Source organism: Emiliania huxleyi (assembly GCF_000372725.1).
Source record: "Emiliania huxleyi CCMP1516 unplaced genomic scaffold EMIHUscaffold_5, whole genome shotgun sequence".
NCBI lineage: Eukaryota > Haptophyta > Isochrysidales > Noelaerhabdaceae > Emiliania > Emiliania huxleyi.
Window position 1 is genome coordinate 1,286,768 of NW_005198244.1, and position 13,801 is coordinate 1,300,568.

Sequence of the window (13,801 nt, forward strand, 5' to 3'; positions counted from 1 at the left end):
ATGCCGGCTCTTTTACTTGTCGCGCTGGCATCGCTGGTCACCGAAACCTCCGCTTTCCTGCTGTCGGGGTCTTCTTCAACTCGCGCTGCAGGCAGGCGTCCGCCGCCGGCGACTCGCCGCCCCTCGCCCGTCGCAGCTCTCTCTCCAAACGCCTGGTCAACGACTAACAGCGGAGCCAAGTTTGTGGATGAGAGGATCGGGAATGGTGCGGCACTGGAGCGGCTGCAGGTGGCGGCAGTGCATTATGACATGACGCTGCTACACAAGGGCGACCTCGTCCGCACCTCCCGCGGCGGCGCTCCCCTGCTGATCGCCTTTGGCGCCGATACCAAGGCGGCCAATAGCAGCGCATTGCATGTTGCATGCCATCCCAGACGGAAGCATAGCTCTGCACCAACCTTCCACACACCGTGTGGTTCCACACGTTCGCCGACCCTCGCAGATCTGGATCTGGGACGAGCTTCTGAGCGGGATGAACGTCGGCGGCCGCCGGCGCGTGGTGGTTCCACTCACGGCTATGTCGCCAACCCAGGCCGCCTGCTTCCCTCCCGAGGAGAGCGTCCGCGTCGACCTCGATCTCGTTCGCATCTGCACGGTGAGAACAAAACTAGCTTGGCGCCACCCATCCCCCCTCTGAGCGAACTCGTATCCTCTCTTAGGAGGGGCCACTCTCCTCGCTGGCGACCCTGATGCCGCCTGGGGAGCGGCGTGGGACGATCGGCCGCGGCACGCTCGTGCTAGCTTGCGCTGCAGCTTGCCTCCGGGGAGGGCAAGCGGATCCGCCGACGGCGCAGAACGGGCTGGACACATCGGTGGCCATTGAGGCCCTGTACAAGACGCGCTGACGTGCGAAATTTTCTCAGTTTCCCTCTTGATACGTGTGAGGGACGGGGGTGGTTGGTTGCGTTAAGGATGTCGTTCGTAGGTATTTGCGCGATTGGACAGTGCGAGCCGGCACGCCCGCTCACGACTCCGTACTACTAGGAGGTTAAGAAAAAGGAGCCAAGTCCCCGCCCGTGCGATCTTTGTGTGCAGCGTGCTGCGCGTGTGTGCTGGGGCGGGGATCTTTTTCTTCTTGTGGGCGGGGGGTTATCCTCTTGGTTTTCATGTTTACTTCACACAAGACAGGCACCGACATCCGGACGCTCTACAGGGCCTGCCCCATGGCTCTAAGTCCTATCCCTGCTTGCTCTCCCCTCCAAGCTCGCATTCACCTCCGCGATTGGCCACAGCTCCGAGACCTCTAGAGCCCGCCGCAAGGCCTCTCCCTCGGCCTCGCCTGACTGTTGAGAGAGCCGCTCCTCGATCGCGCCCGGGCGCTCCCTTATCGCACCCTTGGCGAGCCCACGGTGGCGGCGCACGAGGCCGCTCGGAAGGGCCTCAAAGGCGGTGGTGGCGAAGTGGTGCTCGAGGCCGCGCCCAAACAGCGCCGCATATTGCTCCTTGCTGCGGCCGACCCGCGCCACCTCTGTGAGCACGACGTGTAGGTGGCGCCAGAGGAGGCGCACGTCCTGGTCGCGTTTGCGATACGCGATGCTCCGCCAGTCCGAATCGTTGTATAGACCGCCCTCCGTCTCAAGTCGCGAGGGTTGCGCCAGGCCCGGGTCCTGCACGAGCAAGCCCCACCACAGGTACCCAAAACTAGAGGCAAGGGAGATTTGCGGGTGCCACCGATTCGCGTAGTAATTGTCGGCGTTGAGGCCGCGCACCTCGACCAGCGAGGAGTGATACGGCATGAAGACGGCGTTCATCTCGGCGCTGCCGTGCGTCAAGACGAGCACGTCCGTGGAGCGTAGTGCCACGAGGTCTTGTGCGAAGGACGTCGCGCCAAGGCTGTGCGAACGGCACTCGACAGCCGCCGGCCGGCCGCCCCCACCGCTGCGCCACTCGTCAGCGCGCGGCACCTGCCCTAGACTGTGCCGCCGGCGCCAGCTGCTCCCCCCAAAGGGGTGTCGCGCCGAGGCGCACTCGGTGAGAAGGGCGCCCACCCCAAGCAGGCTGCGCGTCGGGAGGCCAGCGCCAGCGCTCGGCGCTCGCTCCTCGACCAGCACGCGCATCACGTCGCTGCGCTCGCTCCGCCAAAAGGGCGACAGCCGCTCCACGGCCGGGAGGTAGTGCTGCAGCACCGCCTTCCCGATGGTAGGGAGGCTCCAGCGGAAGTTGTCCTGGTTGGCCTTCCACACAAGCAGGTGCCGGAAGCAGCGGGTGTGCCGTCCCTCGTGCGTGCTCCGGGAGGGCGTATCTGGCGGCAGCCGAGCAGAGAGGGTGGCAAAGGAGATTGGCTCGAGCGAGGAGAAAGCGCGGAGGATGTCGTAATTGAAGCGCGCCTGAAGCACAACCGCCGTAGTGGGCGCTATAGGGCCGTGGCGGGCCGCGACGATGGAGGCGCTACCGGCTCGAGCTTGAGCGGACTGGCGAGTGCAATAGTCATGTTTGGTGAGAGCACGCCCCGCCGCTGGAAGTAGTCCAGCGCGGGCGGCACGCGCGTGAAGAACTCGGCGAGGATGTGCGGCCACACCGTCGAGATCACGATCGGCACCGTGCAGTGAGAAAAGTTGGGCGCCGCGAGCACCTCGCGCCAAGAATGGAAGAATGGAGGGTGAGGTTACAAGATCGCGGCTCGGTGCTGCTAGAGTGAGGCTGAGGCTCGAGAACAGTGACCCCGGCTACCACCTCCTCGAGCGCCTCCCTGGGCGAGGCCAACCGCAGCTCCGGGCCGGGCCAGCCGTTGAGCTTGCGGCCAATCACCAGCTCGCTCAGCGGCTCCCTCGGGCCGCCGCGCGAGTAGGGAGAGTCCTCGCCGAGCGCTTCGTGCGCCGCGCGCTGTGAGCCGGGCCGGAACCAGTACGTCATGTCGGCGTAGTCGATGGCGGGCAGGTCATGCGGCTCCGCCATGACGCCGCGGCCGACCTCGCGGAAGCGGCGTGGGTCATGCGAGATGATGGTCTCCTGATCAACACACACGTATTCCAGCACTTCCACCGACGATGACCACACCGGCTTTGCGCCCCTCCGCGCCACATTGTGCGTCAGCTCCCGCTTGATGGCGGTATAGTCGGTCGCTGCCGCGTCCCAAGGGCAGCGGCCGCCGTCAGCGGTGGTGCCCGAACGAGGCCCAAGGCCCGCTCTGGCGCGTGACTGGCGGACCGTGCGGGCAGGTGGCGGCCGCAGAGCGTGGCTTCGCGAGCCACGGCTCACGGCTGCCATGAAGGTCGTTTCCGGACGCACGCAAAGTTGGCGGGAGTTCACAAAAGACCGTGTGAGATGCCGCCTCGCAGTCCCGCGACGGAAGATTGGCCGGAGGCTTTCGTCATCAGCCTCGACTGCGAGCCGGCAAAGCTCGAGGGCTTTGCAGCGCACATGCGCACCATATCTGCCCCGTTCCGCCGCCATCCAGGTGAGCGGTGCAGATTTCCTACTCCCACAGCGTTCGGACGAGACTGCTCATGTCAGCCTGGCCAGCCGTCGGCTGCCCGCGCCGTAGGCGTGCTGGCCGACGAGCGCGTCAGGCGTGCGGCGGTCAAGCAAGGTCTTATCGCGCCGAGCCGTGCGTCTCCACCGCTGCGCGGGCGGCTGGGCTGTGCACTCGCGCACCTGACGCTGTGGGAGCGCGTCGCCGCTTCGGGCACGGAGGAGCGAGACCGGTGCCTGGACCCACACCCAATTCCACATGAGTCCGGAGCGTATGCACTCTGCAGGCGCCGGTCCTCTGTCTGGAGGACGATGAGCGAATCACACCGGCGCTTCGAAGCCAGCTGGGCGCTACCCTGGCGCAGCTGCTCGAGGGCGGCCACTCCGAACTTTTGGGACGATTGCTGGGCACCACGATAGGCGCGGCTGAGGAGTGGGACACCACTCTGATCGGAACTGCTCCTGCAACCTTTTTCGGAGCCCTCCAGGCGCAGCTGGCCGGCTCGAGCTGGGACGTCCTCCTACTGAACGCGCTTCGGCCGGTGGGAGCGAGCGTGCTCTCTTCGCCCCTCTGCGAGGTCCTTGCAGTGGACCCGGCTTGCCCGCTGCAGCGCAGGCGAGAGAGAGGCCCTCCCTCGAAGGCACATCGAGACGCGCCAGATAGACGCACCGAGAAGCACCGCGGCCCAGCCGAGGTGCGGCCGAGACAAACGCCCTCCCCCCACTCGCCTGACCCTAAAGGCGGTACCGCGCCGACCTCGAGAGCCGGCGCTGCGAGCACTCGCCGACCGATGGCGCGGCAGAGCAGGAGCCCAAGGGCGGCGGGAGCGATGCGTGCTGCTCCGGGCCGATGAGTGCCTCGGAGCCAAGTGGCGCGCTGCTGCCCGCGAGGGATCATTCGCTGCGGTCGGCAGCGGTCGCCGCGGCGGCTGCCACGGCTGCCAGAGCAGCCGCCGCAGCGCAGCAGGGCGCTTGTTGCAGCCCTGCAGTGCATTGGGCGGGGAGCGAGTGGCAGGTCCCTCGGTACTGCTCGCAGCACTGGCCAGAGCACGCGCCCAAGAGCATGACGCGGGGCGGCGAGAAGTGCGCGGCGCTGAACAACGCCGCACCGCTCGCGCCCGGTGGCCCTGCCACTGCCAATGCGGGGGTGGCGTGGAGGGCCCTGCCGCGTGCCCGTGCGTCGTGTGCGCTCGCGGGTAGACGCTTCCTCAAGTGACGACCCCTCCTCTCTCGCCTCAGGCGAGCCGCGGATGCCAAATGTGTGGCTGGGCTGCTACGTGCTGCGGGGAAGCCGCGGCGCCAGGCGCCTCCTTGACGCCTTTGCCAACTCGGGGTGCACCCGCCGCCACCCTTCCGTCGAGCGGAGGTCGGGAGCGGTCTGATCACCGCCAAATTTGTGGATAGGTACACGGGCGCCGAGCATGTTGACTGGCAACTGAGTCGGCTCGCCCACCGAGGGGCGGTGAAGATGCTCGTGGTCAGCGAGACGAACCTCGTCAGTGTCAAGCGCTGCCACGCAGACGCGCGGCAGAAGCTGGACGCGAGCGGGGACCGGGCGAACACGTGACGGCGTATTAAAGTATGAAACTGACTCAAAGCTAGTCAAACTCTCTGAAACCGCCTACAGCTCCTTTCCCCATCTCTCCTCTAGACTCACCTACACTTTACTGAGAGAGTCAACACATAGTGTGAGAGACTTCTGAGCATGCTTTTCAGTGTCTGTGAGCGTTTCATGTGGAGCGTTTACTGCTGTCAGCGCCACAACCACTCTGGTGGCGCCGGCGGCGAAGGTGGCGGATGGCAGGAGCGGAGGAGACCAAGACAAGGAATTTTGTCCTCAACCCCGTGGACCGAGTCCCGCAGGTCGACGTGTAGGGTTTGCGCTGTCCCACGGACCGCGGGCGCGATCCGGCTCAGCCGCTCGTTGACCATCGGCACGACTCCACGAAAGGTTGCCTCCTTGCCCTCGTAGCGTGTGTCCTGTGCTCCCTCCAGCGTGAGGCCGACCAGCCCGGAATCCATCACCGCGCCAGGGCCGTAGCACATTATTGAGGCGAAGGGAAGCGCATTCGGCACTGGCACTGCAAGCTCGCCCAAGCCCTCGCCGATCACCTGTGTGTCTGCCACCGTGAAATTGCCCGCGCAGGAAGACACGTGCCAGTCGTCGAAAGCGAGAAAGGCCAAGGTGAGCTTCATCTCCCCTTTCACGGTGGAGCGTGCCTTGCCAGCGCTTGCGCCAAACCCCAACAAGCCGCGCGAATCGTACGCCATATCGACCGTGACGCGAATGCCGTGCACGTGGACCTTGACGACGTTGGGGAGCGCCCTTGGCAGCATCGGAGCGAAGTCTCTCACCGTTCTGCAATCTATAAAGCTAACGTCATCTATTTTGATGTCTCTGATCTGGAGATCCGTGATGTCGGTTTCCACCACTCCGACTCTCATGACTGCATCGAACGGGACCTTCGCGAGACGTGGTTTCTTTGGGATGTCGTCGACGACATCGTGGACCATGAGGTTCAGCGGCTTCTCCAGCCAACCGTACATGGGATGACACGCCATCCTCACGCTGCGATCGGTTCGCTCGTCTGCGTAAATCTCTGACGTGTCCCAATACATCTCGCTTGCCCTCTCGCCGACGCTGGCTCGCCCGACAAGCAGGAGAGCCGCGAACAGGAGGAGGGCAAGTTGGGGCGTCCAGGAGCGCTTCGTACGCGCAGAGGCTGGCGTGTCCATGGCCAGGACGCGAGCTCTAGCAGGGCCGAGCAGGCGAGCAGGACTTTGGACTGAGAGAGCCTGATCCTTGCAGGCGGGACATGCAGAGGAAGGAAAGTGTGAACGCTCCCCGGCCCTGGATGTGCGGTTACTGACTGCACTCCAAGTGCTCCAAGTACGTCTTGGGCCGTGGTACCCGGGTACCGGGTAGTGTTTTTGTGTGAACAGGTTGGAGCAGCAGCTCCTGAGCACGGCGCCGCAGGCGCCTGTTGATAGGTCCAGGTGATAGCCCTGGCTGGATAGGCAATGCATACGCCTAGTTGGGCCTCAGATCGCCCGACCGCGTCCCGGTGCTCTGTGTGTGGTCGGATTTGTGACGCCGCCGCACCGCGCCGCGGCCGGGGGCCCGCCGGAGGACGAGGATGGCCGTGACGCGTGTCGGACCGGGACGAGCTCTGGGAGGTTTAGTGTCAGTGTATATATTGTAGAGACCAACCATGTGCACAAGATCTCTCAGTCTAGCCAAGCCTGGGAAGGCGATGCCGGGGCCGTACAGGAGCTTGATGATGTTTCGCTGGCGTGCGTCCCGGAGCGGTGCCGGACTTTTTACTTCAAACAAAGACAGTCGCACGCGCCGCGCGCGCGGCGCGTGCGACTGTCAGGAGCGGATCCGTCAGTTAGTTGTGTTCACGCCGGGATCGTCATCTGACTAACCTGGGCAGACTTTCGGCTTGGACCTGGCGAGGTACTTCCAGCCTGCTGTGGGAACAGCTGACGCAGTCTCGCCGAGGCTCGCCCCAGCATATCGGGTTGACTCGGCCAGAAAAAAAAACCCGCGAGGCGTGGGAGCCAGGAGGCTTGGACAGTGACGGTGAATCTTCTTTTGTACACCGCTAGGATTGAGAGCAGCCTCGCTCTCAATCCTAGAAGTCGAAGGATTGTGAGCAGCACTAGCACCACCACCACCACCAGCAACAGAGACAGGCAGTGCAGGCGCAGAGGCGCTCGCAGAGCGGCGCTCAGCGCCGCGCACGCCACGCTGCGGACCGTCGGACGAGCGCACCGTACGTCGGCGGCGAGCCGCGTCGCCAGCCGTCTCGCGAGAGAGCGGCGCCGCCGCGTGCGCGCAGCAGCCGCCGCGGCAGAGGCGAGCCGCGGCGACGTCCGCACTAACGGATAACGGCCATTGGCGGTTAGAGCCGCGCTCTCTCTCTCTCTCTCTCTCTCTCTCTCAATCCTCGCTACCCAACGCGGCCACAAAGGATATCCACCTCGAGAACCTCGAGAACCTCGCTTGCCTTGTTGATCACGTTGGTCAACCATCACGCGAGTGGTCACGCCCGACTCCCAGCTGATCACCGCCGTGCTCCGTGGCGACGCCGCGCAAGCTGAGGCGTGCCTCCACAGTGGTGCCAACCCGAGGCGACCGCGGGAGGACGGGCTCGACGCGCTGTCTCTCGCTGTGTCACACGGCCGGCGCGGCGTGCTTGGCGTTCTGCTGCGCCACGACGCGGCCCTCCTCACCGCATGTGACGGCGCCGGCCGCACGCTCGTCCACCTCGCCGTCGCCGCGCGCGATGCGACCACGCTCAAGTACCTGCTTGGCCGATGGGGATTGGATGAGCAGGTGTGTGCGGTGGACACAGTCGGCAATTCGCCTCTGCACCTTTGCCGCGGCCCACGCGAGGTGTGGCTGCTGCTGCTGCACGGCTCTGCAGCAGAGCCTCTCCTCGAGGTGCTGCTGCTGCTGCTGCTGCTCTCTCTCTCTCTCTCTCTCTCTCTCTCTCTCTCTCTCTCTCTCTCTCTCTCGCTCTCGCTCTCGCTCTCGCTCTCGCTCTCGCTCTCGCTCTCGCGCTCTCGCGCGCTCTCTCTCTCTCTCGCTCTCTCGCTCTCGCTCTCGCTCTCGCTCTCGCTCTCGCTCTCGCTCTCTCGCTCTCGCTCTCTCGCTCTCGCTCTCTCGCTCTCTCGCTCTCTCTCTCTCTCTCTCTCTCTCTCTCTCTCTCTCTCTCTCTCTCTCTCTCCCCCTCTCTCCCTCTCTCCCTCTCTCTCTCCCTGCGGCACTGCGACCCGCCGCCCTCGCGCACCACCTGCTCCTCTCACACGCCGCACTCTACTCGCAGGCGCAAAATCTCTCCGGCGAGACGCCCGCTGACTGTGCCGCCCGGGCGAGCGGCGGCAAGGTGTCCGAAGCGAGGCGCGCTCTTCTCGAGCTGGCAGCGGTCGGGGCGTCGGGCCCCGCCTCGGAGCAGGACACGCAGCTCTTTGCCTTTCTGCGCCGGTCGCACCTGCGGCGGCAGCCGGGCGGCGGCGGCGGGGAGGCGCTGCGCTGCTGGTGTGCGAGGGCTCGCCCTGCGGACCTGCTGCTCGCGTGCAGCGTCTGGCCGCTGGCTGGCGTCGCGTGCGCAGTACCCCTCCGCTTTGCCGCCGCAGCCGCGTGCGCCGCCGCCGCGTGGGGACTCTACTCCCGCTGCCGGCGGCCTCGCCCCTCCCTCCGCGAGGAGGGAAGGAGGGCGGCGCTAGGGGAGAAACGAGGCAAGGCGGGCGTGCGCGCGGCCCTTGGCCTGTTCGTCGTCATCTGCGGCGTGTGCGCGGCGGACAGCGCAGTGCTGGGCGTGCTGATGCGACGGCTGCCCGCTTGCGCCGCCTGCTGGACATGCTCGGTCGTGGCGATGCTGTCTCTGTACGCTCGCGTCGCGCTGTCTGGGCCGGGCATCGTGGCTTCGCGTGACGTGGACGCGGCGGACACGGCGACCCCAGCTAGCCCTTCAGTCTCTCTCACACACTCAGCAGCAGCCAACTCCTGGCTGACGGCGCGGGTCTCTCTCTTCAGGCGCGAGCCTACTGGTCCGCCCTCGAGTCGTGCGACCTGCAGCAGGCCGCGGAAGCCTTCTGCCTGCGCTCCGAGGCGCGCCGCCCTCCGCGGTCCCGTTTCAGCCCGATGAGCGGTGCGCCGCTCGCCCCTCCCCGCCGCCCTCCTCCCGCCACCGCCCGCTCTCTGCTGCTGAGCGAGTCTGCTGAGGGAGGAGGCGCTGCCACACTGGCCAGGCGCGCTCGTCGCGTGCATGGACCACGACTGCCTCTGGTTCGCGCGCTGCATCGGCGAGGCCAACCACCGCTCCTTCGTCGCCTTCCTGCTCTGTGCCGAGGCGGTCCTCTGCCTGCCTCTCGCCGGGCTGATCGACACGCTGCCGACGCTCGGCGCGCAGACTCCTAGACACGCCACACAGCGGACGCCCAGTCCCATCCCACGGCGCGAGGAGATTTCTCAGCACGCGACGAGACACGCCGGGCCGCACCTCGCACGCGCTCCTCCGACGCAGGGCCACCACACACACGCCTAGGCGCCGACCTTGTCCGGCACTGGCCGAGTGCCTTGCCGCCCCTCGGCGAGGGCGGCGCGGTCGCCCTCGTCCGCCTCGCGGTCCTCTTCGCGACAGTCAAGCTGATCCTCGTCGTGTGGGTGTGGCGCTGCCCCGCGGCGGCCCGAGAGAGCGGCGCCGGGACATGCCCACGCCACGCCCCGCAGGTGACGGTGCTGCTACGAGACCAGCTGCGCGGCATCTGGCGCGCGGATGTCGATCGATAGTACACCCCAGACGCCCCCTTCCCAGTCCTAGCTCCCTCACCGCCCTGCACAGGCACAATGTCACTACCGTCGAGGCCATCGATTGGCTCCGGAGGTCGGACGTGCCGCGGCCGACGCCGGCGCGAGGGCCGTCGGCGGAGTGGTCCGAGTTCGCGCCGCACGACGCCGGATCGCTGAGAAACGTGGTCGCCTTCCTCAGGGGGCGCCGCTCGATAGAGGCGCGGCGGCGGAGGCCGTCACAGCACGTGGCGCAGGCGGTCGGGATGCGTACCAACGGGATTGCGACCTCTACAGCGGTGTGATTTGCGCGATTTCTTTTTGTCTGTTGTTAGTGCCAGTTACGAATTACTCTCTCGTGAGACATGTGAGGCTGTGAAAGCACGCCCACTTGCCCCCGAAGGCAAGGGCGTCTGATTCACAAGAGATAGTCTACTAACAAGTGCCCGGGGGGTGTGCGCGCGCTCCAGTGGCCCGCGAGCCGCGTCGGCCCAGTGAGAATTGTGGCAGGGTTAGTAAAAGAAATAAATAAGCGACAAGCCAAGGGAGGGATGGGAGGACGGTGTTAGTGTGCCGAGAGCCTCGAGAACATCAAATTCTTTTTGAGGTTGCACGCATAATTCTTTTTGCCGCCATCTGCCCCGGAGTCCGATTCTGCAGAGTCGCTAAGGCGCCTCCCGTTTTTGCCGCAATCTCGCGGGACTTGTGTCGTACGAGCACGGCGACGAGGGCTCTCGTCCGCGGCTGCAGCGCTTTGGCCGCCGCGTCCCCATGGATCGCGATGCGCTCCGCCGGCAAGCTCAGACCAGCGCCAGAGCCAGCCTGGAGCTGCTAGCCAGTACGTTCGCTGGCGATGCTGCAGCGCAGGATCGCATCAGACGGATGCTGGAAGAAATCGATCATTTGGACCAAAAGCCTGTGGTTGCTGCGCCCGAGTCTGCTCGCGGCTGCGGCGGCAGTGGCTCCGAAGTGCTTGTTTCTGCCGGCGGCAGTAGCTCCAACGCTCTCGAGTCTGGCGGAAGCTCTGAAAAGATGTTGGCGCTCGACGCGCAAGGTGCGAGTGGGCACCCTGCTCGCCTGGATGAGCCCGAGCCTGTCGGCACTTTGGCTGCGTCCGAGGCGTCTTCATCTTCATCGACCCTCTCCGCCGAGAGGGCATCTGGCAGCAGCGCTCCGGATGCCAAGCGGCAGCGCCGTGAGTCGGCTGCCGCCCTGCCCACGAGCCTCGACCAGTTCCCGCCGCACGGGTGCGAGGTGCTCATAGCGCGGCGCGATGGCGAGCCCATCTACTGCGCCGTCGTCGGCCACACACCGGCCGGCTGCCTTCTTGTGGATGTGCCTGGAGAGGCGGGCCCTGTCGAGAGGTCGGTTCATGGTCTTCGCACCGGGCTGGGCGCGGAGATGCGACCGCTGGTGCGCGCCAAGCCCGAGCAGTGGCTGCAGCCGCGCACTGAGGACCTGTGGCTTTGCAGTGTGGCTTTTCGAGGTGACTCGCCGAGAGCTTTAACATGGTGTGAGTGTGTTCCGACATTTCCAGCCGACAGCGGGTCACCCTGACCTCAGCCAGAGCCAGCCGAGGAGCAGCTGGAGGCTAGCGCGCTGCGCCGCTCCGAGGGCTGCACCCGCGAGCAGCTCAACGCGCACCTGCTGAGCCTGCCGGGCCTCTTTGCCTGCTTCGGCGTGCCCGTCGTCTCTGCGAAGGGCGGCGCTGTCTCGCAGCTCACCTTCAACATCGAGCAGTGGAACGACCTGCCGCAAAGCGAGAGCGTGCTCTTCGAGTGGTGGTGAGGGCGAACGGGCTGCCGGGCCGAGTAGTGGCTGCTACGACCCTCACCTCCGCGTCGACCGCTTTTAGGCTGGGCGACGGTACGAATCGACTCAAAGCCGCGAGCCTCATCAACCCGCAGGAGAAAGAGCAGCCAGCCGGCGGGCTGCCCCTCTTCTTCGCAACCAAGCGGAAGAAGGGAGGGGCGCTCTGCGCCTATGGAGGGCACTTCACCACCGGCAGCTTCGAGCTCTCGCGGACGCGCAGCGGCTACGCTTCAAGGAGCGGGACCGACAGGTGAGCGCGCGACCGCGAAGAGGACCCACGTCGAACTCTATCCCCCGTGCACCTTGCTTGTGCGGCACCGTGTAGGCGCGTATCGAGCTCATCTTCCATCACTTCAACGAGGAGCTCGCCCAGGCCGTGAACAGGATACCAGCGGAGCCATCGTGAGGCGCACGCGCGCGCTTGCCGCAGCCCGAGTCGGCAGCCAGGCCGATGACGACCGGGTTGGAGGCGTCCATCGAGACGGCGGAGCGGGACGGCGCCACGCGGGGGGCGGCCGCGAGGCCCGGGGCCCACGACGACGCGGTGATCTGGGTGAAGGCGAGCATGGCAAAAGGCCGAGGCGAATCGGTCAGCGAGCAGACGAGAGGATCTCGCTGAGGTTCGGCCAGAATCTCAAGCGAAGAATTAAAGAAACCGGTGCGCACTGTGCATGAGTCATTGTCCCCATGAGGCCGCGATGAGACGGATGATCACGGGAGCAGAGAGAGACCAAATCGTCCAGAGAGTTGCCACGACCGTTGTTTTGTTCAGTTTGTAACGTCTCCCCCTTCGGGGGCGTGACACCCACACACCATGTCCACGCCAGACTTAGAGGCCGCGCCATCCGCTGACCCGCGCCGGGGGGAGTACGCACGCCTGCTCAAGGGGAGCGGCAGCGGGTGGAGCTGGAGGGGGTGGCGCCCAGGCGCCAGGGTGCTGTGCTGCTGTCGGAGTACGGAGAGGGGAGCTCCTCCGTCGCGCTGCCGGCGACCGACCGACCGACGCCCCGCCCGCCTACGGCCTCGCCGAGTTCCTGCATCCTGGCCAGCAAGGGCTCGGGCGTCTCGGCGCCCGCAGTAGTCTCACGCAAGTCTCACGGCCCCGGTGGTACGGCTTCAGGGTAGGCTCCGCCCCACTGTGATTGGAACTGAGCGACGGCAGGACCCTTTGAAATCATGAATGGCGGCGTCCGGTGAGGCCCCCACGGCCGGGGGTGGTAAGTGGGTGATAGGAGGGCCATAAACGACCATCACACCGGCCATAGGACCCCTCCCCTCCCCCAAACACAGTCCAAACCGGCCCCGGCGGCCGGCGGGACGCACGCCGGCGCAGCATCATCAAGCTGCTGTACGGCCCCGGCATCGCCTCCCCTGGCTTAGCTCTCAGTCAAGATATTGTGCACATGGGTAGTCTCTACAATATACTCACTGACACTGAACCTCCCAGAGCTCGTCCCGGTCCGCCACGGCCATCCTCGTCCTCCGCGGCGCCGGCTCCGGCCCCTCCGCCGCACTGTGATGAGCGTCGGCAGGACCCTTTGAAATCATATATGGCGGCGTCTGGAGAGGCCCCCACGGCCGGGGGCGGTAAGTGGGTGATAGGAGGGTGATAAACGACCATCACACCGGCCACCGGACCCCTCCACCCCCCCAAACACAGTCCAAACCAGCCCCGGCGGCCGCCGCGTGCAGGAGGCCGCCGGGGCGCACCAAACGGCCCTTCACGGCCGCCATACGGGCCACCACGGCCCGTCCCGGTGGCACGGGTGCCGCCGCGCACCCGCCCGACGCCCCCGGCCCGCCAGCTCCCGCTCTGGGGGGCTTCACCTCCGCCAGCGGGCCGAGCGCGCCGCCTTCTCGCCGCGCTGCGGCCGCACGCCCGAGAAGTGGCCGAAGGGCGACCTACGCGGCACTAAAATCACGACTAGAAGCGCCGCCCGCCAGCAGGCAGCTTGCCCGCCGCGCGCCGCGCGCCGCCGCAGCCCCCAGCCGGCGCTGGAAGGGCTATGCCGGCCGGTAGCCGCCGTCGCGCCGCCCGGCGGCCGCGTGGGCCGCAGCGGTTGGGGAGGCGGCGCCAGGACGCCCCGAGCGGAGCTATGAAGAGCCTGGGGCGCGGGGTGGGGGGCCGGGAGGGCGACGTGGGCGATGGTGGTGGCGTGGGTGCGCGGGGCCGGCGTGTGGGGGCGCGGGGAGGTCGGTGGTGGTGTGTGGTAGTTGGGGCTAGAACGGAGGAGGCCGGCCGGGATGGTGGGAGGGAGGGGGGGTGACGGTGTCGGAGGG

General features: G+C 66.5%; 3 protein-coding genes across 3 annotated transcripts; 2 read left to right on the plus strand and 1 right to left on the minus strand.

The window, feature by feature from the left end:
• Positions 1-845, plus strand: EMIHUDRAFT_96449 (hypothetical protein; the record flags this gene model as incomplete). Its single annotated transcript, XM_005767146.1, has 3 exons — positions 1-357; positions 443-595; positions 660-845. The coding sequence occupies 3 exons, from the start codon at positions 1-3 to the stop codon at positions 843-845; spliced, it is 696 nt and encodes a 231-aa protein (XP_005767203.1).
• A 3,970-nt stretch (positions 846-4,815) lies between these two features.
• Positions 4,816-6,212, minus strand: EMIHUDRAFT_432631 (hypothetical protein). Its single transcript, XM_005767147.1, has one exon. It carries the CDS (start codon positions 6,145-6,147, stop codon positions 5,164-5,166), a length of 984 nt encoding a protein of 327 aa, XP_005767204.1. The 5' UTR covers positions 6,148-6,212; the 3' UTR covers positions 4,816-5,163.
• Positions 6,213-8,795: 2,583 nt separating this feature from the next.
• EMIHUDRAFT_448213 (hypothetical protein) lies at positions 8,796-10,059 on the plus strand (the record flags this gene model as incomplete). Its single annotated transcript, XM_005767148.1, has 6 exons — positions 8,796-8,855; positions 8,957-9,071; positions 9,172-9,324; positions 9,468-9,586; positions 9,653-9,690; positions 9,765-10,059. 6 exons carry the CDS (start codon positions 8,796-8,798, stop codon positions 10,012-10,014), a joined length of 735 nt encoding a protein of 244 aa, XP_005767205.1. The 3' UTR covers positions 10,015-10,059.
• Positions 10,060-13,801: the final 3,742 nt, after the last annotated feature.

Coding starts and splice junctions, on each gene's coding strand:
- EMIHUDRAFT_432631 (XM_005767147.1), bottom strand. CDS start 6,147: ATGGACACGCCAGCCTCTGCGCGTACGAAGCGCTCCTGGACGCCCCAA.